We start from the raw sequence: 25,574 nt of genomic DNA, 5'->3' as shown, positions 1-25,574 counted from the left end.
AGATCTGGTCCCCGGGCCTTGTGTTTGACATTTATTTATTTTATTTTTATTTTAATTCCATTTATATTCCGCCCTTCTCCGAAGACTCAGGGCGGCTTACAAGCTTAGCAGTAGCCTTCATTCTATGTATATGCCTGCTTATTAGGGCTTTCACACACACACTCCAAGCGGCATTATTACAAAGTCAGCTTAATTGCCCCCAACAATCTGGGTCCTCATTTTACCTACCTCGGAAGGATGGAAGGCTGAGTCAACCTTGAGCCTGGTGGGATGCTGCACTAATTGCAGGCAGCTGGTGTTACTTAAGGAGGCATTAGCCCACTGCTCCACCAAGGCTCTTGTCTGTTTTAAAGAGTCCCCGAGTCAAAACCCCTCCCCTCAAACCATCTGGTCAGCCCTAGATCAATGAAAATTCAGGTGTCAAACCCTTCCACGGGAAAAAGGGATCTTCCCATGCCTTTACGACAATTACCTCCTTCCTTTCAGATTCTAATCGGAGATACAAACCAGATCTCTTCCGACCCACTTCCTTTGTTGTTCTCAGTTCAAAGGTTCTTCCCCTGGTCTTTGAAGACAGCCTCCCGGCAGGCTGAATAAACAATCCTTGCACCTATTAACATCTCTTCTCCTCCTCGGAAAAATGGCAGAATCCAGGGAGACGTATAAGATTTTAGAACGTACATATATAGTTTTATGAATGGGATATAAATATGATAAAAAGTTTGCTCCTGGAGCCTCCTTTTCCCAATTCCATTCTCCTCAAACATTGACCCTCTCTTAACTGGAAACACCCTATATGACCTTCATCACTTAAAATGTCCACCATGTGCCTAAGATGTTAGGCTATTAAACCACAGCTGGTTGAACGTATGCATTCTTATTCTGTAATTGCAGCATTGTGCCCAAATGTGCAAGAAGCCTCCATAGACTTCTCATTAGCAGGTCATTCGCCATTATACATAGAAAATGGTCCATAGTGGTAAAGAAGACACCATACCTTTTACCAAGTATCAGCAATCTTTGCTTTTAAAAAATAGAAATTTGATTTTTAAAACAAATTCTGCTATATGCAGTGGAAACTCTTAGCAAAACTGAATTACAAACATATTGAAGTTGTCTAACATTTCTAAGATTACTTTCTTCATTTCACCTGAAATAGCTTGGTATGTTGAGTTCAGTGTTTATTGGCATTAGACAAGCTTTTGAAACCTAGAGGCAAACAAAGTCATAACCAAAAGCCAAGATGGGTTTGTCAAAAACAGATCATGCCAGACAAATCTTATTGCATTCTTTGGAGCAAAGTGACAAAATTAGTCGACCAGAGGAATGCTGTGGATATAATTTACTTGAACTTCAGTAAGACATTTGATAAAAGTAGATCATAACCTACTACTTGATAAGATAGAAAAATGTGGGTTAAACAGCATCACCACCAGATGGATTCATAACTGGCTGATCAACCGCACTCAATGTGTAGTCCTCAATGGAACTACATTTACACAGAGGGAAGTATGCAGTGGGGTACCCCAGGCTCTGTTTTAGGCCTAGTACTCTTCAACATCATCAACAGTTTGGATGAGGGGATAGATGGGGAATTCATCGAATTTGCAGATGACAAAGCTGGCAGGAATAGCTTAAGAAATCTTGACAGACTCGAACACTGGGCACTATCTAACAAAATGAAATTCAATGGTGAAAAAAGTAAGGTTCTACATTTAGGCAAGAAAAACCAAATGCAAAGATATAGTATAGTAGTAACAGAGGGATCTTGGAGTCCTAGTAGACCAGGCGTGTCAAACTGCCGGCCTGTGGGCTGGTTGCATCATGCGGATGCCGCACCCACCCCAGCTCCAACAGTGCAAAAAAAAAGTCGCAATACGTCACATCATGTGATGTGGTGAGTTTCACATCCGTGTAGTAGACAAGCATTTAATATGAGCCAGCAGCGTGCTGCAGCTGCCCCAAACCTCAACACTTCTAGGCTGAATTAAGAGGGATAGAATCACAATCACATCAAGTGTTAATACCACTTTATAACGCCTTGGTAAGGCCACACTTGGAATACTGCATCCAGTTCTGATCACCACAATCTAAAAGACTCTAGAAAACAGTGCAGAGAAGAGCAACAAAGATGATTAGGGGACATATAAAGAACAGTTGCTGGAATTCAGTTATGTCTAGTTTAGTGAAGAGAAGGGTGAGGGGTGACAGGATAGCAGTGTTCCAATATCTCAGGGGCTGCCACAAAGAAGAGAGAGTCAAGCTATTCTCCAAAGCACCTGAAGGCAGGACAAGAAGCAATGGATGGAAGCTATTAAAAGAGAAGCAACCTAGAACTAAGGAGAAACTTCCTGACAGTGTTGCACTAGAAGACTTCCAAGGTCCCTTCCAACTGTTGTTCTGTTCTATTCTAAACCAGGCTTCAGCTCATGTATTATTTTCCTCATGCAACTCAGGAGTTAGATGTGTGCTTTTCTGCTTCTAAGTAATCAGTTTAACTAGACATCTATGCATATTTGCCAAACTTCTTTCTTGTAACTGGCTTCAATGGGATAAAGATGCCAAAGTGTATGAGCCTCAGGATCATCCCATTTAGCAACATGTCAATCTACACCAAGGGACTTTCCAGGACAATTTCTTGACAAATGTATATTTGGAATGGATGGTTATATAGGCCAAAAAGGAAGAAGAGATGAAACTGTTAGAAGGATAGTTTTATTTCCCCCTACAGGTACAAACTTGAGTGTATAGTACAATAATCAAGCATTTTAAAGACACATAATTCCACTGTAATTCATTCATCCTTATCACAAGGACTAAAATAATTTGCTTGTACAACTGAAATCCCTGCCAAGGATTCAAGCTAGTCAAAAAATTTGCCAATTTAAGATTCCAATGGTGAGAGATTTGTTTTGAAATTACATATGGAACTGAAATGCCATTTTCTGTTACTCTATTTGCCCATGTACAGATATATACATATAGCAGATATGTAAGTTTAGGGCTTATTATAAGTAGCAATGTTAGCAACTCAGTTTTTAGAAATAGCAGTCTTAGGATATTTAAAGGATGTACTTGAATCTTTGCTAACGCTTCCCCCAGTCATGATGCAATGCCTAATTATTATTTTGGATGAATCTATACTAGGTTACTTATACTGATATTTTGAAATAGCCATTAAAAGGTAGTCTTTTTCAGAAACTACACACAAAAACCTTATGGACTGTGAACAGTTCATTAAGGAGTCGTTTAGCATCGATGGTTTTTTTTTGCTAGTATTCATGCAGCATGGTATTTGAATGTTAGCGACATAAAACTCAATGCTCAAGGATGTAGTTTTGTACCATTGTTCTTAAGCATATTATTTTTCAGTTATATGATTACCTCTACAGAAATTAGGTATTTACTATTCAGAATCCTTTTTAAGATTTAAGCTTTTGTCCCATTTCCACTTAGATGTTTGTTGAATTTTTTACTTCTACCCAAGAACCATGGTCAGGATCCTGTCTAACATCAATGAGTTTTATACAGCATTTTAACTAAAGCTCAGAATAGAATGAGGGGTGTTCAACATTCCAGAGTGGAAAATAAGTAGAGTTCCATACAGGTGCTGTGCAAAGTCTCCACCAGACATAGCACACCCAAAACACATCAATTTATCTAGATGAATACAAAACTTTAATTTCACATCTTTTAACATGAATCATAAATACAGATGCATACGTAAGAGAGGGAATATAATTTATAATACTAAACAGAAATCACTGAATACTAAGCCAGTGCATTTGCACACAATACACTTATGATGCACAAAATAAAATAAGCCAGAGTAAAGTGGCTTCAGGTTTCCTTAGGAGGCCTTATAGAAATATGAACATTCCAACTTGATCCAAGTAGTTTTACCAATTTCAATTTGTTAACTTGATTTAAAAACAACTAAATTTAAATATTACAGAGACAATAGCAATTCTGAATATAGCAATTTCAGTCCTTCACTCATCCACAACTGACATACAGGACAAGCAGCACAAGTGTAACTGTGAGACCACTTTAGGAAGTCTGGCACTGGACACCACCTCTAGGGTGGTGCTCATCATCGTCATATGCTTCACCATTGTAATGCTGTCTTCTTTCCTGAGATGGGTCAAAGTCCATCAACTCTACTTGATCCATGTCTTCAGCTTCTTCCACTTCTTGCCTTGGTGGCAACAGTTTTTCCAACAGACATAGCTTATCTGAGCAAAGGAAACCACTTTCTGGAAATATCACCTGAAAATTAGAAAAAAATATGAATGCTTCTCATACATGTACTTGATGTGTGAAATACAGTGTATCTGAATTTTAATGTAGAAGATAAATTTGCTTAATTTGTATAACACCATTTTTTTAAAGAAACTAACATTGTAAGGCAGCATTGCCTAAAATATATTGAAGAAGTTTTCCACGAGATATTAGTAGTTCACCCAACTGTGCCTTACCTTAAATTCAATTATAAGACGGCCCTTTTCATATGGCCTGCGGTAGATTGGCATTCCTTCATTTAGTACACATTTGACGTCACCATGTTTGACAATCTGACCTAGAAATTAAAAAGATATAACTTGTGTTTAATAAACCTTATATAAAATTAAAGTTACAAGTACTTGTAATTGCTGAAGCAGAAACTCATCTACACAGCAAACTAAAGACATGTATGTGAACAAGGCATCCACAGAGGGTAATAACCTGATTCTGGGAAAAGATCCAAGTGCTAGAAATGTTTTGTAATCAAATCCAAACATGGCATATTCCTAAAGTGCAATATCATGATTAAAAAAAGGTTTTCCAAGGCATGTTTAGAAGATTTCTAATTTACCAGTTACAACTGATTGTTCTATTCCTGTCAATTCAAGGCAACAGAAGTTTGATGAATGTTAAATTCTATGGAGATATTTAATTACAGTACTAATTTAAGACAGTTATAGCTCCTTAGGAACTTTATTGGTTTTCACTTGATTCTCCAAAACGATAACATTTATTTTATGGTGGGTTCCAATAGTGACTCCAGGATTAATTGCAAACCTTTAATTTAACAGACTAATAGTAGGCAGCAGATGTCAGTTAAAGTAAAATGTCCATTTAACTGAAGGGGAATTTTACAGGCCATAAAAAGATAAATAAGACTTTATGCACACAAAGTAATATGGAGAGGTTTACATCCAAGGTCGATTAAACCATGGTCCTTTAAATGTATTGTACCCAAGTTCTTTTTTCAGAGCAAAACAGACTTACCAGGATGAGAAGTAATCATTATAGTTCGATTATCAAGCATTGCAATTGGTTTTTGAAAGCCACAGAGTGCTTCCACTAATTGTAAATCCATAGACATGACCAGGTCTTCACCTCGCCTACAGAGAAAAAGTTATTTGCCTTAGAATTGCAGGGCTACAACCATATTGTATAGGATATCAATTTCAAAAAGACAAGGAAAAAAACCAACTGCTTAAAATGATAAATTATACTATTAAATAAATGTACAGGGAGAATATAGAGAGATCTGCACTCTTATAGAATTAAAAGGATTTGTTAGTGAAATAAGACTATTCTGGCACCAGATCTGATCACATGGGAAAACAAAAAATTAAGATTCTATCTTAATATCTAATGTTTAAATATTATAATGGTATAATATAGCAGACCAGTGGTCCCTAGCATGCCACCAAAGAGTGTCACAGAACACACAGGCATCTAGGGTGGTGGTTCCTCACTAATCCTTTATGCTTCTTAAAATTGTAAAAGTGCAAAGTGATACCTTTCAGCATTATCTTTATTTGTAATAATGCACCTAAATCCTAAATTGACTCTATAATTTTTATTGAAAAATAAAATGCTTTGGCTGTAGGCAAATACTTTTAGGAGTGAGGGAATTTCTGTTTGTTTGTTCCTAAAGGAGGCAGTGGTGAGACCCCTCCTCAAGAAGCCTGCCCTGGACCCAGCTGTTTTAAATAACTATCCTCCGGTCTCCAACCTCCGCTTTCTGGCGAAGGTTGTTGAGAGTGTGGTGGCTCATCAGCTCCCTCTGTTCCTGGATGAAACTGATTATCTGGACCCGTACCAATCAGGTTTCAGGCCTGGGCACAGCACGGAGACGGCATTGGTTGCGCTGGTGAATGATCTCTGGCGGGCTCGGGACAGGGGTTGTTCCTCTGTCCTAGTCCTATTAGATCTCTCAGCGGCTTTCGATACCATCGACCATGGTATCCTACTGCGGCGGCTCAGGGGGTTGGGAGTGGGAGGCACTGTTTTGCAGTGGTTCTCCTATCTCCTGGGCCGCTCGCAGCTGGTGTTGACGGGAGGGCAGAGGTCCGCCCCGAGGCCTCTCGTTTGTGGAGTTCCTCAGGGGTCGGTTCTCTCGCCCTTCCTGTTCAACATCTATATGAAGCCGCTGGGCGAGATCATTCGTGGTTTCGGGGTGGGGTATTTATTCGGGGTGTTTATTCCGTCATCCTGACAAAGCAAGTGACCTCGATATATATATATATATATAGCCTTGGTGGAGCAGTGGGCTAATGCCTCCTTAAGTAACACCAGCTGCCTGCAATTAGTGCAGGTTCGCATCCCACCAGGCTCAAGGTTGACTCAGCCTTCCACCCTTCCGAGGTAGGTAAAATGAGGACCCAGATTGTTGGGGGCAATAAGCTGACTTTGTAATAATGCCGCTTGGTGTGTGTGTGTGTGTGTGTGTGTGTGTGTGTGTGAAAGCCCTAATAATAAGCAGGCATATACATAGAATGAAGGCTACTGCTAAGTTTGTAAGCCGCCCTGAGTCTTCGGAGAAGGGCGGGATATAAATGGAATTAAAATAATAAAAAAAAAAATCATCAGTACGCTGATGATACCCAACTTTTTTTCTCCACCACAAACCAACCCAGCGATGCCCTCGCCGTGATGTCCCGTTGCCTGGAAGCGGTCCGGGTCTGGATGGGGAGAAACAGGCTTCGTCTCAATCCTGCCAAGACTGAGTGGCTGTGCATACCGGCATCTCGGGTCAACCAGACTATTCCATCTCTAACAATGGGGGGTGAGGTGTTACCCCCCCGTTGATAGGGCTCGCAACTTGGGCGTCCTCCTGGATTCGCGGCTCAATTTTGAAGATCATATAGGAGCCGTGACCAGGGGGGCTTTTGCCCAGGTTCGCCTGGTGTGCCAGTTGCGACCCTACCTGGACCGAGATGCCCTACGCACAGTCACTCATGCACTTGTGATCTCCCGTTTAGACTACTGCAACGCTCTCTACATGGGGCTGCCCTTGAGGACCACCCGGAGGCTTCAGCTGGTGCAGAATGCGGCCGCGCGAGTCGTGATGGGGTCTCCCGATACTCCCATGTAACACCTCTACTCCGCAAGCTGCATTGGCTTCCGGTTGCCCTTCGGGTGAGATTCAAGGTGCTGGTGATGACCTATAAAGCCCTAAATGGCGAGGGTCCGGGATATTTGCGCTCCCACAGGGAGGGTCTTCTCAGGGTGCTGCCGGTTAAAGATTGCCGGCGGGTAACACCCAGGGGTAGGGTCTTCTCAGTGGGCGCGCCTGCCCTTTGGAACCAGCTGCCCCCAACCTCCGTTCATTCCGCCGGGACCTGAAGACCTGGCTCTTTGAGCTCTCTGGCCCAGGCTGAGAATTTTTTAATTTTTAATTTTAACTGGGTTTTTATTTTTTCTCAGGGTTTCATTTAATCTTTTTAAATTTGTTTTAACTTTTGTATTGATTTTCTTTTAAATACCCTGTAAACCGCCCTGAGTCCTTCGGGAAAGGGCGGTATATAAATCTAAATAAATAAATAAATAAATAAATAAATAAATAAATAAAAATCCCCCAAGATAAGCACGATTGCAGGCAACATCCTACAGGAAGTATTTAAACAGAACAGATAGTATTCTGATAAACCGGCTCTATGTAACTTTCTCATGGCAGCCATTTTGTGAATAGGCAATTTTCCCCAAGCAGCAGCCACAGCGCTCCTATCATGTTTTCAAAAGTTCTCCTGCTCAAAAAGGATGAGGATCTGTATAGATCAAGGAATATCTTGAAACTCAATCACATTCTATGTTTAATTTTTTAAGTTAAAAAAAAAGCCACAATCTCATGGAAAAAACCTAAACTGATTTTCCCTGCTACTTTACAGTAATCAATTACACGCTATTTACATCCATACACAAAAAATAGTTTCAGCAGTTGAGCTGGAGAAAAGATGACTTTCAAGCCTTAAAATCAATGTAACATTTTACTTAACAACTGAAGTTTAACTTCCAGAGAAGGAAAACCAGTTTACTGACTTTGAATCATCATTAGACTGAACAAACTTCTTAAAACTAAGAGAACATTATACACTTTCCTAAACAAAGAATCAGGAATTAGAATTAAACTGTTGTTGTGCCAGGCTTCATACCTTGACATAACTAGTGAAGGGCTAGAGGACTATGACAAAATCAGTTTGTCATCTGTACTATTGCACATTAATATGCATTTATAAATGCAGTAGGTGTCCACGTTACAATGTAGTGATTTATATTAGTTTAGTAGTAGTAGTTTAGTAGGTTAGAACAAATTGGAAGAGGTAAGGTACTGCAGAAATAATTAACCCTTGTAGAGAGAAAGTTAAAGAGAAACTGTGTACACAATTGTTACCCTGACCATTGTTTTGACTATAAACTTTAAAAGCTGCTCCAGTGTCTGCCAAACATAAGGCCTAATGCCTGACAACCTATGTTCCCAAACTGTTATACATACTACCGAAATAAGATTACCACAGTATTATTAAAACTTGCCTTGTAAACAAAGAATGATCTTTTTGATCCAAGACAATGATAATGTCTCCTGGCTCCAACCCTGGTTCTTGATCACCTTCACCATGAAAGGTTATTTTCTGACCATCTTTCATTCCTATTTCAAAAGGAACACATCACACTTAAAATCGACACAATGTATTTTAAATTATAGTACTAATAAATTTAGCATTCATTACTCTGGAAATAATTTGGTGAAGCATAAGTAGAAGCATGAAACAGGAGCAGAAAACATATTCCTTAGCTGCAAGTAAAAGCCAGATAGTCTCAATAAGTTATTCGTTCCTTAGTTTCTTTTGCCAAAATTCCTAGTTCTGCATTATGGAATGTGTAAGTGGTATATATTTTTTTAGATATTGTGAAACTGAGGTGTTGATGTACATTAGTTGTAATAATTTAATTCGAACATATTTTAATAGTTTTCATTTTGTTTACTTTATTTCAGCCCTTAGTGAAAATTATTTTTAACCCAATACTATAGTTTTCCAGAGACATCTGATGTCAAGTGTTCAAGCAGTCATTATGTCACCCATACAGCACCCCTCAATCCTTATTGGGAGCCATTTTAAACACCCACAATTAATATAAAAGTTGTGGAAGTTGTACTATCTTATGAAAGCACCACCTCTTGACAGAGATATAGAGGTTTAATGCCCAGCAAGCGGAAAGTCAGAACTATATTCTTTATCAAACAAGGCAATTCTGATGAAGGAAAATTAGTGAAAGACACAACAGACAACCAAAACAGATTTATTATCCTTTTTAAAATTAATATGTAAAACTTTCCTAGGACTTTTAATATTCTCTAACTCCTAATTATTCCTTTAGTATACCTTTATCAATGTGGACTTCCAGAATTTTCTTTTCTCTAACAATTTTCCTTCCATTGCAGCTTTTACACCTGTCCTTGGGACTGATGCGCTCCCCATGGCCTTGACATTCCATGCACACTGACTGGATTTGCTGAACCATTCCAGGTCCTATCTGATGAATTCTTATTTGCATGCCTGTTCCTCTGCAATTAAGGCAGCATTCTACTGCACCTTTCTTGCCCCCTCGGCCTAGAAAACAAATATAAAAAAATTAAAATTAAGTAGACTACATTTTTTTCACATTAAAATTTCTCTGGAACTCTGTAAAGATTAAAGAAATGTTTTAGCATACCTTCACATTTGTCACAAATCACATTTTTCTGTAGAGCAAGTTTCCGAGTTGCTCCATTGTATAAATCTTCTAGAGTTACCGATAACTGATGTACAACGTTTTTACCTGAAATGAAAAGCGTGTTAATTTATAGCTGAGAACTTTCTGGAAAAAATCACATTACAATGGAAATTAAACTTGATTGAACTCAATGGGGCATTTCTAAGTAAAGAGTTATAAGGGCCATTTCATGTGCAGTTTAAACCGTGTTGAAAATACTTGGGACTAATTGTATAATTTATACAGCTAACAGTAATAACAGCAAATAGACTTTGAGGAACTGTTCAATTAATACTAACAGATGTTTTAATGGATATTAATCCATTATATGACAGCTCCCAAAGCAACCATTACAAAGGAACAAATGAATGGTTTTACATTAAATAAAAATTCTGAAATTAAAACAGATATCTTCACCTGTTTACCTTGAAACCACATCACCTTTATCTTTATAATGTGTGCAGGGAACCACCCCTGTAGTAATAAAGTTAACCACTACAATTTCCATTAGATCAAAGAAAAGTTGTACATTACCTCTCCTCTCTCTTTGCATTCTTCCACCTCCTCCAAAGAACATATCAAATATATCCATTGGTGATCCAAAACCGCTTCCACTACCACCTTCTTTTATTGCTTGTTCACCACCTTTATCGTACAACTCTCTTTTCTTGGAATCAGACAGGACTTCATAGGCTTGGGAAATTTGTTTGAACTACAACATTTTAAAAAAATTAAAAGGCTTATGTAAAGTCTATCTAATTGCCACCGGACAAATGATCATTTATTATTTATACCATGATCACTCTATTACTAGATCATTTATGTATTAGTAACATACAATAATTACTGATGACTGGTCTACCTTATGGATCGAATTTTCTTGTTTATCGAAGAGTAATAATGTTTTATTTCAGCAAAAGAATTCAAATCTAAATTTTAACCTTCCTAATTGTAAACCTTTAAGTCCTGGTCCACAGAATGACTGATAGTTTTTTTTAATATAGTGATAAAAGTGATTTGTTACTCTTTTCTGCTGAATATTTTTCTTCTATATCCACATCTAGTTCATAGGTTCAATTGTGCTTTAGCTTTTTCAAAAACAGCTAACAATGACTAGATGGTGCCTCAAGAGCTAGGCTGCAAGCTTTCCAAAGGGCAGTGATTTGCATGGATATGTCCACATAAGTCACCAGGAGTCAAGCTCATCATGGAAATTTTTATTCAAGGTCACACTTGAAAATGACATGGAGAGAAGTTTTTATGTAGGTTTTTCCAACCTCAAAAAGAAACTTTACTGTAAACCAAATTATATTTTCAATAAGAGACATCTGCAGGACAAGAGTTTCAAGGGCAAGCAATAGTCAAGTAGAACAAACAGAGCATGGAAATATTGAAGACCTAAAGCAGGCATGTCAAACTCGTGCCCCCGCGCGACGTATCGTGACTTTCCCCCCATTGCTGGCAATGGGGTGGGCGCGGTTTCAGGATGACGCGTCCGGCCTGTGGGCCAGCAGTTTGACATGCCTGACCTAAAGAAATAGTATGTTCTGAAGATAAGCATGCATATGGGCTCAACAGCCAGAATCCAACACATTCACACCAAGAAGTAAAATGAAAATGGGTACACAGTACCTTTCCACCTAGTTAATTAGCAGACAATGGGAGAAGGAACATTAAAACAACAAACAAACCATTAACTCACCTTTTCGCCTTCATTGGGATTCTTATCTGGGTGATACTTCAGTGCTAATTTCCGATAAGCCTTTTTCAACTCCTCCTGAGAGGCATTAGGTTTTACCCCAAGCACATCGTAGTATGTGGTCTCCTTCACCATGATGCAACCGTACCTGCGCGAGACCATGGTGTGGGGAAGAAAACAAGAGTAAGAAGACGCCGGTTAAATCAAGCAAGTAAAACAGCTGTTGAGACTCTCCCCCACTTTCCTATTTCCCTCCCCTTATCCCAGGGGTAGGCAACCTCGGCTCTTTTATGACTCATGGACTTCAACTCCCAGAATTCCTGAGCCAGCCAAGCTGGCTCAGGAATTCTGGGAGTTGAAGTCCATGAGTCATAAAAGAGCCGAGGTTGCCTACCCCTGCCTTATCCCCTCCAGAGCTCCCACATTCGACTCTCAAGGGAAACAACCCTCCATCTTTCATCCACTTGCCCGCACTGGCCTCCCACACAGCCTAACGGCTAACACAAGCAGGTACTAAACCTGTCACAAAAGCACCTTTTTCTTGTTCCTCCCGCTCGACTCGGCCACCACCTTCGCTTAAATTGCCTCCTTCAGTCAGTCGCACCTCCCTGTTTCCGAGCAGACGGGAGAAGGTAGGTGGTCACTCACCTGAAAAAAAGGTCTTACTCCTCTCCCTCCCCCCGCCGGGGGGGGCCTCTAGCCCTTCCCCCACCCCCACCCCCACCTCAGCTTCTCCCCTACAGGACACCCCGAAAGGAGGCTTCTTCATGGTCACCCCCTCCTCGTGTCACGGACAACGGGCACCAGCTGCTCCTGCTCCGTTCCCCCAAGGCTCCTTCTTCTTCTTCTCTCCAGTTTCCCTCACCGACCTACCACCCCCCACCCCGCCCCCATCCTCCCCTTCTGCCCTCGTGCCGCCTTTTTCCCCCACCTCGTATCGGTTGCTTCCCCCTCCCCCTCCGCAAGATTTCAGCTCGCGCTCTGTTCCCCACGGCGCCTCCCGACCCCCTCCCCCCCCCCCCACACACACACGCAAACCGCCACCGCGCGCGCGCGCCTCGGCTTCAGGCGCGCGGACGAAGCTGCCCGGGCCGTCGTTGCACGCGGAACGAGGAGAGGAGCCAGGGAGGGAGGGGAGGAAGCTGGGGGGGGGGAGAAAAGAAGGCGCGGCCAACAGCTTTCTCTTTGTCTTCCAGCCTACCTTGCGCTTTCGGCCGAAGCAAAGGCAGCCTGATGTCTTCCCGGTAAGCCTCCCCACTCCTGCCGCCGAGTCCCCGCTTCGTCTGCCTCTTTCTCTCCCGCAGACAAAACGACCGCGACTTTTCTGGAAAGTTCCGAGCCGGTCTCAGGCTAGGCAGCATCCGGGGAGTTTTCTTTTTTCAAGGAAGCCCCACCCAATCCCGGAAACACCGCCTTCTCTGCTGGTCCCTTCGATGGCCGGCATTCGCCGGCTTTCCAGAAGCGATGACGTAAAAACAGCCGTCTTCCAATCGCTTGTCGAAGGATATTACGTTACCGCCGGGAACTACAAGTCCCATCGTGCCAGCGAGGCAACGTGCTCGGCGCGTGCGCCATTTTGCGACGCGGCGGAGCAAGGCCAAACTACAAGGGCCAGAATGCAAAGCGGTGGAGATGGGCGCCTTCGAGCTTTCGGAAGGGCTGTAGAACCGAATAGGGAGCTGGAGGCCAGGTTTTCCTCAAGTGTGAGAAGTGCGTTAAGCAAACGAAAATGTAGTATCCCGCTCTTTTAACACGACGACGAAAAGGGTTATTTTATTTATTTATTAAATTTACATGCCCCACCACCTCACCAATAAAACGATTCTGGGTGGCTTACAAATAGAATAAATTAATAATTAAACCAAAGAAGCGAAGAGAAAAACTGAAATCCTACAGCCACCTATCTCACGCCCGCAGAAACCCACAAACCTACTGTATGGAAGGAAAACAATTCGGAAAACTCTTTAAATCTTGGGACTTTTGCACCCATTTTGGCAGCTCTAGCTCTCCTGAACCTTTTTTTCCAATTAAATTTTGAATTCCGGTATTAATATTCAGCGTAGGATTATTTTTTTGAAAAAATAATACATATTGGCTGCATTTCATTTTTATGTCGCTAAGACGCATCCTAATGGACTGCCCCCCCCCCGACCTTCGTTCAGGGACCTAAAAACCTGGCTCTTTGAGCTATCTGGTCTGGACTGAGGGGTTTAATGTTTTTAAATTGTGATTTAATTTTTGTGGCTAGACTTAATTTAATTTATTTTAATTTATTTTAATTTTATATTGGATTGTTTTTAAATTTTGCTTTGTAAACCGCCCTGAGTCCTTTGGGAATAGGGCGGTATATAAACCGAATAAATAAATAAATAAATAAATAATGGGAATCTCAAAGCAGCTTCTCCCTTTTCTGCTTTAATTAACATCCAGTCCGATCAAAAGTGGAGAATTCAAGAGCTCGCTAAATATCAGGGTGACATTTTGAGTAGCCTTAATAGTATTTATTAATTGGCAAATATTTTGGTTTTAATGGATCAGCATAGCCTTTTTTATTGGTTAAATAAATAAGACAAAATCCGATTAAAGGGGAGTTAAAGCACACTATGAAATTGGTTAATTTTATATTATGGATAATCTTTAGTTGGAATATGATTATTATAACTATAACCCTGTATTTAGCTCTGGGAAGTGGGGGGGAAAGGGGGGTGGTTTGGGGTGGGTGGGTTTTGGGGATGTATTGTAAAATCTTTTTTTGTAAAACTCTTTAATAATTTTTTTAAAAAAGAATCCTTCTTAAACGTACAACTCACGACCAAAGACTTTTTCCCTAATTTTCACTGCGGGAAAGGTCGAGAAACTCGCTGTGTATTTACTTCCTTCCTCTTAGGGGTGGGTGGGAGTAAGGGCTTAGAAACCTGTATTTGATTGGCCTCGAAGCAGTCCAGAAGGATGCTATTGGCTAGGAAATGTAGAAAAGGTTCAGAGATGGCAACGTGGAGGTGAGCGGAAATGCGAGGGAGTATTGATGAAAGGAGGAGGTTCTCGTGAGAAGCTTCTGGTATTTATGGTGTGTTTGGGGGGGGGCAATGAATAACCCACCGAAAATTATTGGGAGGGAAGAAATCGGATGGGGTCCGTGGTCTTTAGATGGTCGTTAAAAAAGCAAGCACAAAATTGTACTGTGAGATGGCGCAAGAGAGATTGTCTGGAAGAAATGTTTCTTTGTTATAACATTTTCCTCAGACGAACTCGTGTATATTCAAACAGTCATTGATTCTAAAATTGTCAGGAGCCAAACTCCAGCTGCCCTAAATGCTCAATGGATTGTGCCAGGTGTTTTGTCTTATTTCAGTCGCAGTCCTTGGCATGCTGAACTCAGTTAATTGGATTTTTGATAATAAATCTGGATGTTAGCGATGTGCATCATAGCCTGTGTAAAATACAGTGCAGAGCCAAACTTTGGATACACGTATCCATGAACAGCTGCTTCCTGTAAGTAAGCAGTTGTCCACTTCAAAATCTCATTTCTCGTGTCATATTTGCAATGTCATGATGAAAGAAGAGAGTGAACCGGTTCCATTTCTCTTGCAAAGTAGTTTCTACATCCTAAGAGTGCCGGACACTCCTCCTGCTGGATACAGAATCCATTCAGAAACCATCTTCTGAAGCAATAAAGAAACGGGGAATTCAAAGTAAAACTTAATTTAACTGCACCCTTTTCTTGGTTTCTCTGTTGCAGTGGTAGTAAGAAGTACAAAGTAAATAGTTCTTTTATGGAGTAAAAAGAAGGGCAGTGAATTTTCTGTTTATAATTGTTCAAAAGCTAAGGCTCTGCAAACTTTCCCCAAACAAATTTAAAATTGTTTTCTGAATTTTTCATGAAACATAATACAGTTAGCTCTATATTTTCAATTTAGAAATTAAATAAACAGTATTCTTGGTGCTAAAAATAGAGCAGACATCCCCAACCCAGATTGTTGGGGGCAATTAAGCTGACTTTGTAATAATGCCGCTTGGGGTGTGTGTGAAAGCCCTAATAAGCAGGCATATACATAGAATGAAGGCTACTGCTAAGCTTGTAAGCCGCCCTGAGTCTTCGGAGAAGGGCGGGATATAAATGGAATTTAAAAAAACAAAAAAAACTTAAATAGGATTGTTTCCCTTGTTTTGCTCTGCAAAAATAATTCAGTTGCTTGGATTCTACCACAGACACACTCAAGAACAACTCCGAATAAAGAAAACGTTCATTTCATAGGCACGATGCTTTCAGCTAACTCACACATCATTACTTAATTTTGCCCTTTGGCCAACACTAAAAGCTTTATCACTGCATTCCATCAACTGAAAAAGTCTGATGTACTGGAATATTTATTCCAAATAAGTACATTCTATTTTTTTCTCCTGGAAGAAGGAAAAAGCTATGCCTAGTATGAATTGGTGATCTTGGTCTATATTAATTTATAAATTGTTAGTAAAAAACTACTGGCAGACTTGAAACATACTTTATAAATGAGTAAATGAAATTATTATGACATAGATTGCATCAGGGTCAGAACAATTTAATTGGAATGCTTTATAATTTAGTTAAATGTACTGTAGGCATTAGAATTATAAATATGCATAAATATAATGGAAGCATAATGTAACTGTCTATAATCAGTTATTTTCTCAAATCTTATCTGTATGAATTTTATAATAAAGTAGATGAAAATCTATTTGGTATCTCAACATTTTAGGTCATAAACTATTTGAAGTCTTGTAAATTTTTGTGCTGTTCCAATTGTAAATGGGGAGAGTACATTTTATAAAGTAGATAAAAACCTCTAGTGAATGTTCTGGAATAAAATACTTTTATAGCACCTGTAGATCATTCTCTCTACAGGAACCTTATTTGATAAAACTGAGTATTTCTTTTTTTTCCCTCCCTTCCCTGAGTACAATGCGTGTATGCTGGCTAGTGAGCAAAGATAGAAGCTGTCAGCGAATTAAACTACCGCATTTAGAAATGGTGGTGATAGGGCGTGGGCCTGACACGGAGATAACAGACAAGAAATGTTCACGAAGACAAGGTAGTACATCTTAGTAAACTGAGTAGTTTTTACTTTAATTCATTTCTGCCTCTTTTTCCCCCTAATGGTATAAGTACCTGGTGTCAGCTAAAGGGTCAAAATGGGTGGCATGGTGAGTAATAATTAGTAGCTAAGAGGTTGAACTAAGGATTAGGAAAACTGGTTTGAATTTAATTTCTACTCTCAATAGTAGATGGCTAGATTCAGTTTCCCAGGTTATTTTTATTAATTAGATTTATTATGGCTATCTACAAAAGACTCCAAAAATAAACTACATAGGAAAGTAATAAAAATAGATATCTGTAATAGGATTACAAGATAATATATATGATATATTTTCAGTAATTTAACATTTTATAACTAAGTAATGTTTTGTTGTACAGATGGTCCTCATTTAGTGACCACAATTGTCACCTTGGTCGTTAAACAAAGTGGTTGCTAAGGGAAACTACAACTGTGCTTATGATCTTACTTCAGCTTTTCTTTGCTTTACAGACCTGGTAAATGTGAGGACTGGTTGCAAAGTTACTTTTTCATCACTGTCGTTAATGCTAACAATAGCTAAATGAGAACTGCCTGTACTTCCCAATATTTTATAGATGAAAGTAAGATTATGCTTTTATTTTTGCAGTTGGCCAGTTGGTGGGTAGAAGTAGCCATAGTAGATGAATAAATATAAGAAAGTTTAATAGAATATTAAAATCCTGTAATGAATCTGCCCTTGTTAAAGAATAATAGTGACTCCAGGAAAACTCAGCCATGTGTACTGCTTAGATAGTTCTGGAATGGACTGAATGAAGAGTATCCAGATATTTTCTGTCCATGTATAGAACCTCATCTACAGTGTGGCGTGTGGGCATATGGAGAACTCTAGTGCAAATGTGTACACAAACTTAATCCGAAAAAGAAAAAAAAGAGGTTTATTTTCCTTGGCTCTAGTCTAGGCACTGAAACTCAGAGATAGGGAGATCGTATGAGACTGAAGTAAAGTATTATTAAACTATTACAGCTTTTAATTGTAGCAATAATTTTAATCTACATGACCATAGCTCATCATTTTCTGGCTGGATTCATTTCCAAAAGGACAAAAGAAATAAGAATAAATTGGGTGTCTCCTAGCACCTCCTTTTTAATTTAAATTGTATCACTGTTAAAGCATTTGCTTTTCTGAATTTCACCCCATTTTTCTCCCTTCCCCAACACTGCCATAAAATTCACAGCCTAATATCTATCATTCTTTGTCAATTTTTTTTCAGTACAACTAAAAGCAGATTACAACAAAGGGTATGTCAAGGTTAAACAGGTATGCTTTTTCTTGTCATACAGCATTGTGGAATAAATTCTTAAAACAAAAATGAAGAAAACATAGGTATGCACATTATTTAAAACATACATAACAAGTGCTGGAAAAATCAGTGAAAAAAATACAACAGAAAAAATACACGGTGTAATATGTCATTACAACAGTAAACTGACAATTTTGTATATAATTATCTAATGCAAACATGCATGTGTGTGTGTATACACACACACATACATACATATACACACTAATACACTTATAAAACTATCATGCTTTTTAACCTATTGTATATTGTATAAATGAATCCCATATTTCATTGTATTTATACAAAGTCTATGGTTTTATGCAATCTGCTCATAAGTGGTAAATATAATCCATTCAATCCATTGAGTAAATGGGGTTATTTATCATTCCAATGCTGCAATATCCATCTTTTAGTTATAGTAAGGGAATGGAGAATCCATTTATATGTCTAGTTGCCAAATTCCATGTATTTGGTAAGTTATAAGAGAATATTCTGAAATTTTTTTACTTTTGTCACACCGTCACATTTATAACACAGTACAGGTTATAGGACATTGTTAAAAATCATATTTACAAGAATTGTTCTTATTATATCTTAAACAAAAGGCTGTCCTCAATCTTCTGCTGTTTAGCAATATCGGAACCTCTAATTCTTTATTCCAATAATCTCTTGGCAGCTGCATATCAAATTGATTTATTGATTACAAAAATCTAGAAAAATTAATAGGGTTTTTTAGTTTTAAAAGATTAACCAGCTGTTCTAGTATCTCAAGTGTCTCAGAAGCTGAAAATCCTGCTAGTCCAAACAATGTTAACAACTGTTTTGCCCGTAAATATTGCCACTGAGTCACATCTGATAAATGATATTTATCTATTAGCATAGCATATGTGAAAAATTCATCTTCATCATCTGTTAATTGATCCAAAGTTAATATCCCTGCTTTCATCCAATTTTTCCACGTCACTAGTTTTTTTCCTGATTTTGAATGTTGACTTTCGCCATGAAAGTCAATTTAGCATGAGAAAAAGGACTGAATCTATTACATTTCATAGCTTTCAAACTGATATAACTGCTTCCAGAGATAGTAGAGTTCTATTGTATTTAGATCTTGATACCGCCCAATGAAAAATAATTGCAAAATTATTTACAGGTAGTCCTCAACTTACAGCCATTTGTTCGGTGACTGCGAAGTTATGGCAGGATTGAACAAAGGGACTTAAGAGCTGTGCCTGAAGTTATAGCCATTGTGCCCCGCAGTCATGTGATCAAAATTGTAAGGGCACTTCAATTCCCTCCACCCACCTATCTCCTCCCATCTATAACCTTTTAGCCTCTGCCACCTCCGCTGACCTTTCCTGCTCCCACTGCTGACCAGACAGGCCCAGAAGCTCTTTGGAAAGGGGTTGTTTTTTGTTTGTTCCTTGGATGAAGTTCAACCCAGCCCAGCTCAGCTTCCAGAGTACGCATGCCTGGTTAGCAGTGAGAGGAAAAAGACACCAAAGGTCAGCTGGGGTGTCAGCAGAGTGCCAGGGCAATCAGAGTGCAGGATGGCAAGGCAATCGGGACTGGGCTGGGATGGTTGGGCTGAGGTGGGTGCTATTCCCCAGGGCCTGGCAAGTAACCCCAGAGCCATGCACTCCTGCATGCTACCGCCAAAAACAGGGTGCAGGAAAGCAAAAGAGCAGAGGAGGGGAAGGTAGATAGGTGGGGGGGGGGTTGGAGACAGTCCCTTATCTTACTGAGGCTCGGGGCTGGGAGCAACGAACCTGGGATGCCTTGGACTGGGCTGGGTACTTGTTTAACGGCCTGTGGTTTTTGGTTAACAATGTCAACCAGGACTGATGGGATTGTGATTGCTAAGTGATATCGTCATGTGACATCTTGCTTTAAGATTGCATTGTTTAGCAGGAAATTTTGGTCTTAACTGTAGTCATACGTTGAGAACTACCTTCTAAGAATTAACTTTTGCTACGCTATGGATCTTTACACCTTATGCTAAGCTATGAGTTAAGAAAGACTTATTGACTCGGTATAGTTCACTCAGTTTATAAAACATGATAAACTATAAAATGCATTTTACAAACCATTAATGGTTAAGTTTACATATTAAATCCAAGGAATTGAAATGGTTGGGTGTTTTATAAGTGTAATAAATAAATGCTTTTAAAAATAACCCACAATGTGCAAACCATAGTGACCGGGTTTATAAACCTTGCTAAGCCCAAACAAAACAATCCTCAGTTTGTCTTATTGCAAAGCAGCCTTATTAGGAAAAGGATTCTATGTACTCTACACCTCTTCAAAATTTATTTGCTTTTGGACTTCAGTGTCATATCAGATTGAAACAAAATACTGAAATCCTTCAAGTTGTTAAAAATGGGAGGGATAAGTGACTTTCAGGGAAAGCAAATATTAGTACGATGAATAATTTTGCCTTTTTCTTTTTTCAAGATAGGAGTCAATCCAACCAGTATTGATCTAGTGGATGTTGGCAAAGATCAAGAAACCAAACTGAAGCCAGGACAGGTTCTCCATATTGTCAATAAATTGTATCCATACACTGTACAATTCTCAGAGGAAATGGGCACATGTGTTGGTCGGGAAAGCAAGAAACTCCAAAGTGAAAAAAGGCCACACGATGATCCTGAGAAAAAAAATGTGGAAAGCTTATCTGGAAAACAAATAAAAACAGACCAAGGGGAGTTGCAAAGCTACAATTTGTACAACAATGTGGCAGACGGTGGCTCTGTTTCTTCACTTGAAAGCTCTTCTGCCAAAATGGTAAGACAAGAAATAAAAGTAGCTGGTATTGCAGCAAGGTAGGCAAGGAGAGCCTTTTAGCCTATGGGACCTCAAACAAGGCCTCTTTCCCCGCAAAAGTCTCGGCTTTTTTTCATAGACAGGGCAAGCTACTGTATAGAGAATCTGTATGCTCTATAGCAGCGGTGTCAAACTCAATTTCACTGAGGGCCGCATCAGCATTGCAGTTGCCCTCAGGGGGCCAGGTGGATATGGCCTGGGTGGGCGTGGCCTACTGGGTGGGCGTGGCTAGAGTGCGTATGGCCTACTGGGTGGGCGTGGCCAGCTCTACATCGTTCGCATCAAGGGTGCCTATGGGGGCCTGGGCAGGAGTGGGACAGATCTGAGGGTCTCTGGCAGAAGGAGGGTCTCTGGGCCAGGGCCAAGGCAGTGGGGGCCGTTCCCTCACTGTTTCCAGGATGGCTTCGCGGGCCACATGAAATCACGGGCCAGATCTGGCCCCCGGGCCTTGTGTTTGACATGTCTGCTCTATAGAGAACAAACCACACTCCCTTCTAGCACTGAAGATATTACCTGGTCTGGTAATGAAATGTGTGCAAGCAAACAAATCTTCCTTCCTCTCTTCAAAGTTATTCCTTCTTCCTGTTACATGAGACTTGGAGTTCCCAATACGCCTGCTAATAAGATTTTTTTTTTTTTTGAGGGGAGCCGTAACATTTGAACGAAAAGAGACTGGAATAGCCCTGACATTGCCTCCCTGACACTGCCCCCTTCCCAATTTATTCTAGGCCCCTTTAAAGGAAATTATGAGAAAATACTAGAACAGACATGTCAAACTCGCGACGTCATGTGACATCACGAGATGTATCGGGACTATTTTGCCATGGCTGGCAACGGGGTGAACATGGCTTCCGGATGACACATCTGGCCCGTGGGCCGGCAGTTTGACACCCCTGTACTAGAACCTTTCCTTCTTGTTCTGCTAATAAAAGCCATTCCATCAAGACTGATAATTATCGAGGGAGCAGGAAAAAAAATACTGAGAATGCTTTTGAAGCTTAGTGTGTGTGAATGACTGGCATTTTGAACTAGGTCACCACCTGGGGGCAGGCACTATCTGAATTGCTCTTACGTAGTTTTGAGTGAGGTACAGTCTCTATATTTGTTTCTCTTAGGAGCAGTTTCAAAACGGTAAGTGTTTCAGCACTAGCTATAATCTAAAAAGTATTTAAGTGTCTCTTAAAGTTATTTTAGCTATTCTGATAGCACAGTTAAGCTGAAGACTGCAATCTGAAGCTTGCTTACCTACGTAGTAGGAAGTCTTTCCTACTGGATTCTTCAAGGTGCATTTTGTAGTTTTAATATATATCTCTCTCCATGTATTTAGATTCTTCTGTCTGTTCTTTAGGAATGTATGCCATACTGGGCTCAAGGACTGAAGGTTTCTATGCAAAACCCAGAGGTGCAGGTAAGGGTTTCATGTTGCTTTCCTTCAAGCCTGATAAGCATGAGGATATTAACATCACTGTAACTCTGATGCATTTTCTTGCCTGTTAGGTCTACAAGGACGAGCAACTTGTAGTTATAAAGGATAAGTATCCAAAAGCTCGCTATCACTGGTTAGTGCTGCCCTGGAAGTCCATTTCCACTTTATTTGCAGTAACTCATGAGCATCTTGAACTGTTGGAACACATGCACAGAGTTGGAGAAATGATAATCCAGCAGTGCCCAGAGAAAGACAGCCTGCGCTTCAGACTAGGCTACCATGCCATTCCCAGCATGAGGTAAGGCAGAACTAAGGTGTGCTAACCTTCTATCAAACATGGAATAGAAGAAACGCTGCCTTCTGGGCTGTATCTTTTGTTAGTGAAAATGCTGTTTTAACACTTTTTTTTGTTGTTGTTCTAGTGATATTAATCCTGGTTATCATTTTTGTTTCATTTTCTTAGCCAGCTGCATCTTCACATCATTAGCCAAGACTTTGATTCTAAGTGGTTTAAAACCAAGAAGCATTGGAATTCTTTCACAACCAATTACTTCTTGGACTCTACAGGTAATAACTTAGGCTATTTTAATTTCTATTCAAACTTGGGTTTCTTCCTGTAATTTAACAGCTACTGCCCTGTTGGTTTAATAAAGTTCCTGCACCGGTCCATAGAAAGCAAGTGGATAGGTAAAGTGCATTTAGTTTAACCCAAAAGAATTGTGACAAGGCAGGAGTTCATCTGCAAAAGATTCTCCCAGTATGAGAGAAAAGGTCCACGGAAAGTAAAAACATGGGAGAAATCAGCTTCCCTCCCTTGTAAGGACAAATTTCTTCCCTATATATATATATATTTGACAAGCCGAGACACAGTTAACAAGTGTGGCCACTGCCTGGTTTGACTGGATTATAAGATTCTTTCAAAGCAAATTTTTGGACAACGCATTCATACCAAACACTGTAGGAATTGCTCCAGAAATACAGCCATTCTGTGGATGCTAATTTTGGCATTAATATAAAGAACCCTGGGACTGTGAGCTTGTTAACGTTGCTGAAAATTATGTCAGGTGCCACGAATTCTCTCCCAGTTTCTAAGGTTTGATCTAAACCTTGGAAAAAGTATTGGTAGCTAAAACCATTCATGTGGGGTTTGGAGAGGGGTGGGTATGGCTGAAGCTCTAATCCTAGATCCATTATGCCTCTCCCTCTTTTCCCTCTTCAGATGTGATAGCAATGGTAACGAAGAAAGGAAAAGTAACTGTCGATAAGAACGCTGTCCAGCTTCTAACACTGCCTCTGAAGTGCCACGTGTGCAAAAAGCAACTACCGACTATTCCTCAGTTAAAAGAACATCTTAAAGAACATTGGCCCAAATGACTCTAGGACTCGTTTCATTTATGCACCAGAGTTTCCCGAGTATTGGGTAAATTCAGTTCCAATATTCATATGCAAATACTAATGCTATTGCCTTATGAAGTGTGCCAAAATCTTGTCTACCTTAATGTGACCATGGCTATTTGTGGAGGGAAGTGGCAGCTATGGATAGAAGGGATGTGGAAATGTAAAAGGGTTATACAATGATGTTGTACTTGTGCTTTTGCAGTGGAACCCTCATCCATGACATCTCTATGCCCTTCTTCACGCTAAAGAATTCATTGCAATTCATGGGCCAACTAAAGTGAGCCCTGCTGTTGAATCTGTTATGTGGAAACTGTTTTTTAACTTTGACATGATGGAAGATAACTTTGCACTCACATTCAGGATACTATTCTACATTTCAAGCTGAACCTTGGCATTCATTTTCAAACCTGGCATGGGTAAGAGGAGAAAAACCAAAAATGTACTGTAGTGAGATTTGACTTGGAGCCTGAGCTATCAGGATAATGTTCCATCCTACGTTGGAGACATTTCTCTGCTTTCCCAATTTGATTTTCAGCTTTTATCACTATACTGTTTCTAAGTGGACTGCTGTGTAATGCTGCAGGCATTACAGTGTGAAATCTGAGATCTTTTTTTTTTAGTAAAAGAATATCACTTGAACTCCTATATTTATTTCATTAAGTGTATGTGTATACAAGCAAAGCAATGCCTATTAAATTCTACTCCTGCCTACATCCTGCATTTTTTCAAATGATTTCAAGGAGACACTATTTCTCTTCCACATACACCTGCCATTATAGCTTTGCAATTAAATAGCTCAGGTTGAAAGGGTCTAAGAAACCACTTCATCCAGCTAAATAAGAGTTTTTTGGTTTTTTTTAAAGATTACTGTCTATTTTAATAATCTGTTTTGTTTGCAATCCTATGTGAAGTGATCTAGCAATCTCCCTAACCTCAGTTATTGAATTTATGTCTGAGTAGGTATAAATGAGATTTTACATTTAGGTATAATTCTGGAATTCATGCTTCTATTCAGTTCTGGGGTACCAGTCCGAGAAAATGTTTGAATTCATGAGCAAAAGAAAAATTCTGTTGAGATGGTTCCATGCGGCAAGCAAAACATATTTAAATATTACAAATAAACAGAATATTGAAGTAGATCCAACAATTCACCCTTTGAACAGGATCTACATATTAACTGAAATAGTTCTTAACCTTAGCAGATTGATATCCAAGCAATTCCATAACCTCATTGCTATTGTAGAAGCCTTTGTGAAACCCAGCTGAAAGTAAATCGAAACTACATTATGTGTAAAGCAGGGTGTCAACCCTTCGAGGTAGGACTCCACAAGCAGGTGAGCTAGAGATGAAGACTGCGAAAACCCTTGCTGTGCCATTTTTTGTGCCTTATCTCTTCCAAATGGCCATCTATTAACACATAATGTTGGGACAGCTCTTCCAAATTCTTTGGTGTGCCTTGCTTCACCAATTCATCTCAGCTCATCAGCAAGTTCTTCTCAAAATTGTTTAATCAGAGCAAAACATTCCACCCAACCTCTCTGGTAATTAACTGAAAATTTGATGTGGATGCAGCTTGTTAACTTGCTCTCTTAGCAGAATCATCAAAAGAAGCTCTAAGTCTTTGTGTGAAATTCTGGTAATTGTCCAATACTGGACCATTACTTTCAATAATGGGCATATCCCATTTGGCTGTCTCTTTCCGCAAACTCAGAACAAAAGTCATCTTGATGAGGAAGTTTTGTCATCCAACTCACTATAAATCATCTCAACATGAACCTATGAAAGTTAGAATTGAGCTTTTTCCAAAA

The 25,574-nt window shown here is 39.7% G+C and overlaps 2 protein-coding genes across 7 annotated transcripts; one reads left to right on the top strand and one right to left on the bottom strand.

Annotated features, from left to right (window-relative positions):
- Positions 1 to 2,704: 2,704 nt before the first annotated feature.
- Positions 2,705 to 13,359, bottom strand: DNAJA1 (DnaJ heat shock protein family (Hsp40) member A1). Of its 2 annotated transcripts, XM_081317540.1 has the most exons (10): positions 12,927 to 13,359; positions 12,260 to 12,373; positions 11,729 to 11,873; positions 10,561 to 10,738; positions 9,988 to 10,092; positions 9,657 to 9,884; positions 8,806 to 8,920; positions 5,272 to 5,387; positions 4,479 to 4,579; positions 2,705 to 4,269 (listed from the first exon to the last, which is right to left on the bottom strand). In XM_081317540.1, the coding sequence occupies exons 3-10, from the start codon at positions 11,858 to 11,860 to the stop codon at positions 4,051 to 4,053; spliced, it is 1,194 nt and encodes a 397-aa protein (XP_081173666.1). In that variant the 5' UTR covers positions 11,861 to 11,873; positions 12,260 to 12,373; positions 12,927 to 13,359; the 3' UTR covers positions 2,705 to 4,050. The 2 variants fall into 2 exon arrangements, with proteins under 2 accessions (XP_081173666.1, XP_081173665.1); XM_081317539.1 differs by lacking the exon at positions 12,260 to 12,373 and having other exon boundaries at positions 12,927 to 13,358.
- A 1,397-nt stretch (positions 13,360 to 14,756) lies between these two features.
- On the top strand, positions 14,757 to 24,477 carry APTX (aprataxin). Of its 5 annotated transcripts, XM_081321341.1 has the most exons (9): positions 14,762 to 14,792; positions 16,661 to 16,794; positions 17,290 to 17,399; positions 18,051 to 18,097; positions 20,574 to 20,903; positions 22,291 to 22,350; positions 22,440 to 22,666; positions 22,832 to 22,935; positions 23,588 to 24,477. In XM_081321341.1, exons 3-9 carry the CDS (start codon positions 17,360 to 17,362, stop codon positions 23,740 to 23,742), a joined length of 963 nt encoding a protein of 320 aa, XP_081177467.1. In that variant the 5' UTR covers positions 14,762 to 14,792; positions 16,661 to 16,794; positions 17,290 to 17,359; the 3' UTR covers positions 23,743 to 24,477. The 5 variants fall into 5 exon arrangements, with proteins under 5 accessions (XP_081177465.1, XP_081177467.1, XP_081177466.1 ...); XM_081321339.1 differs by lacking the exon at positions 17,290 to 17,399 and having other exon boundaries at positions 14,757 to 14,792; XM_081321340.1 differs by lacking the exon at positions 17,290 to 17,399 and having other exon boundaries at positions 14,767 to 14,783.
- Positions 24,478 to 25,574: the final 1,097 nt, after the last annotated feature.

The sequence above is a fragment of the Vipera berus genome, assembly GCF_964194415.1.
Source record: "Vipera berus genome assembly, chromosome: 2".
In the NCBI taxonomy this organism is placed as follows: Eukaryota; Metazoa; Chordata; class Lepidosauria; order Squamata; family Viperidae; genus Vipera; species Vipera berus.
Note: the sequence above shows the minus strand (reverse complement) of the source record. Positions and strands in the feature narration are given on the sequence as shown.

Bases quoted from the DNA above. Each gene is read 5' to 3' on its own strand.
- APTX (XM_081321339.1), top strand. From the start codon at position 16,665: ATGCGTGTATGCTGGCTAGTGAGCAAAGATAGAAGCTGTCAGCGAATT. The intron at 16,795-18,050 runs GTAGTACATCTT...ATTTTTTTTCAG, and splicing joins GAAATGTTCACGAAGACAAG to TACAACTAAAAGCAGATTAC. The intron at 22,936-23,587 runs GTAATAACTTAG...TTCCCTCTTCAG, and splicing joins TTACTTCTTGGACTCTACAG to ATGTGATAGCAATGGTAACG.
- DNAJA1 (XM_081317540.1), bottom strand. From the start codon at position 11,860: ATGGTGAAGGAGACCACATACTACGATGTGCTTGGGGTAAAACCTAAT. The intron at 10,093-10,560 runs GTAATGTACAAC...TTTTCATTTCAG, and splicing joins AATGCAAAGAGAGAGGAGAG to GTAAAAACGTTGTACATCAG. The intron at 4,270-4,478 runs GTAAGGCACAGT...TCTAATTTTCAG, and splicing joins GTCTTATAATTGAATTTAAG to GTGATATTTCCAGAAAGTGG.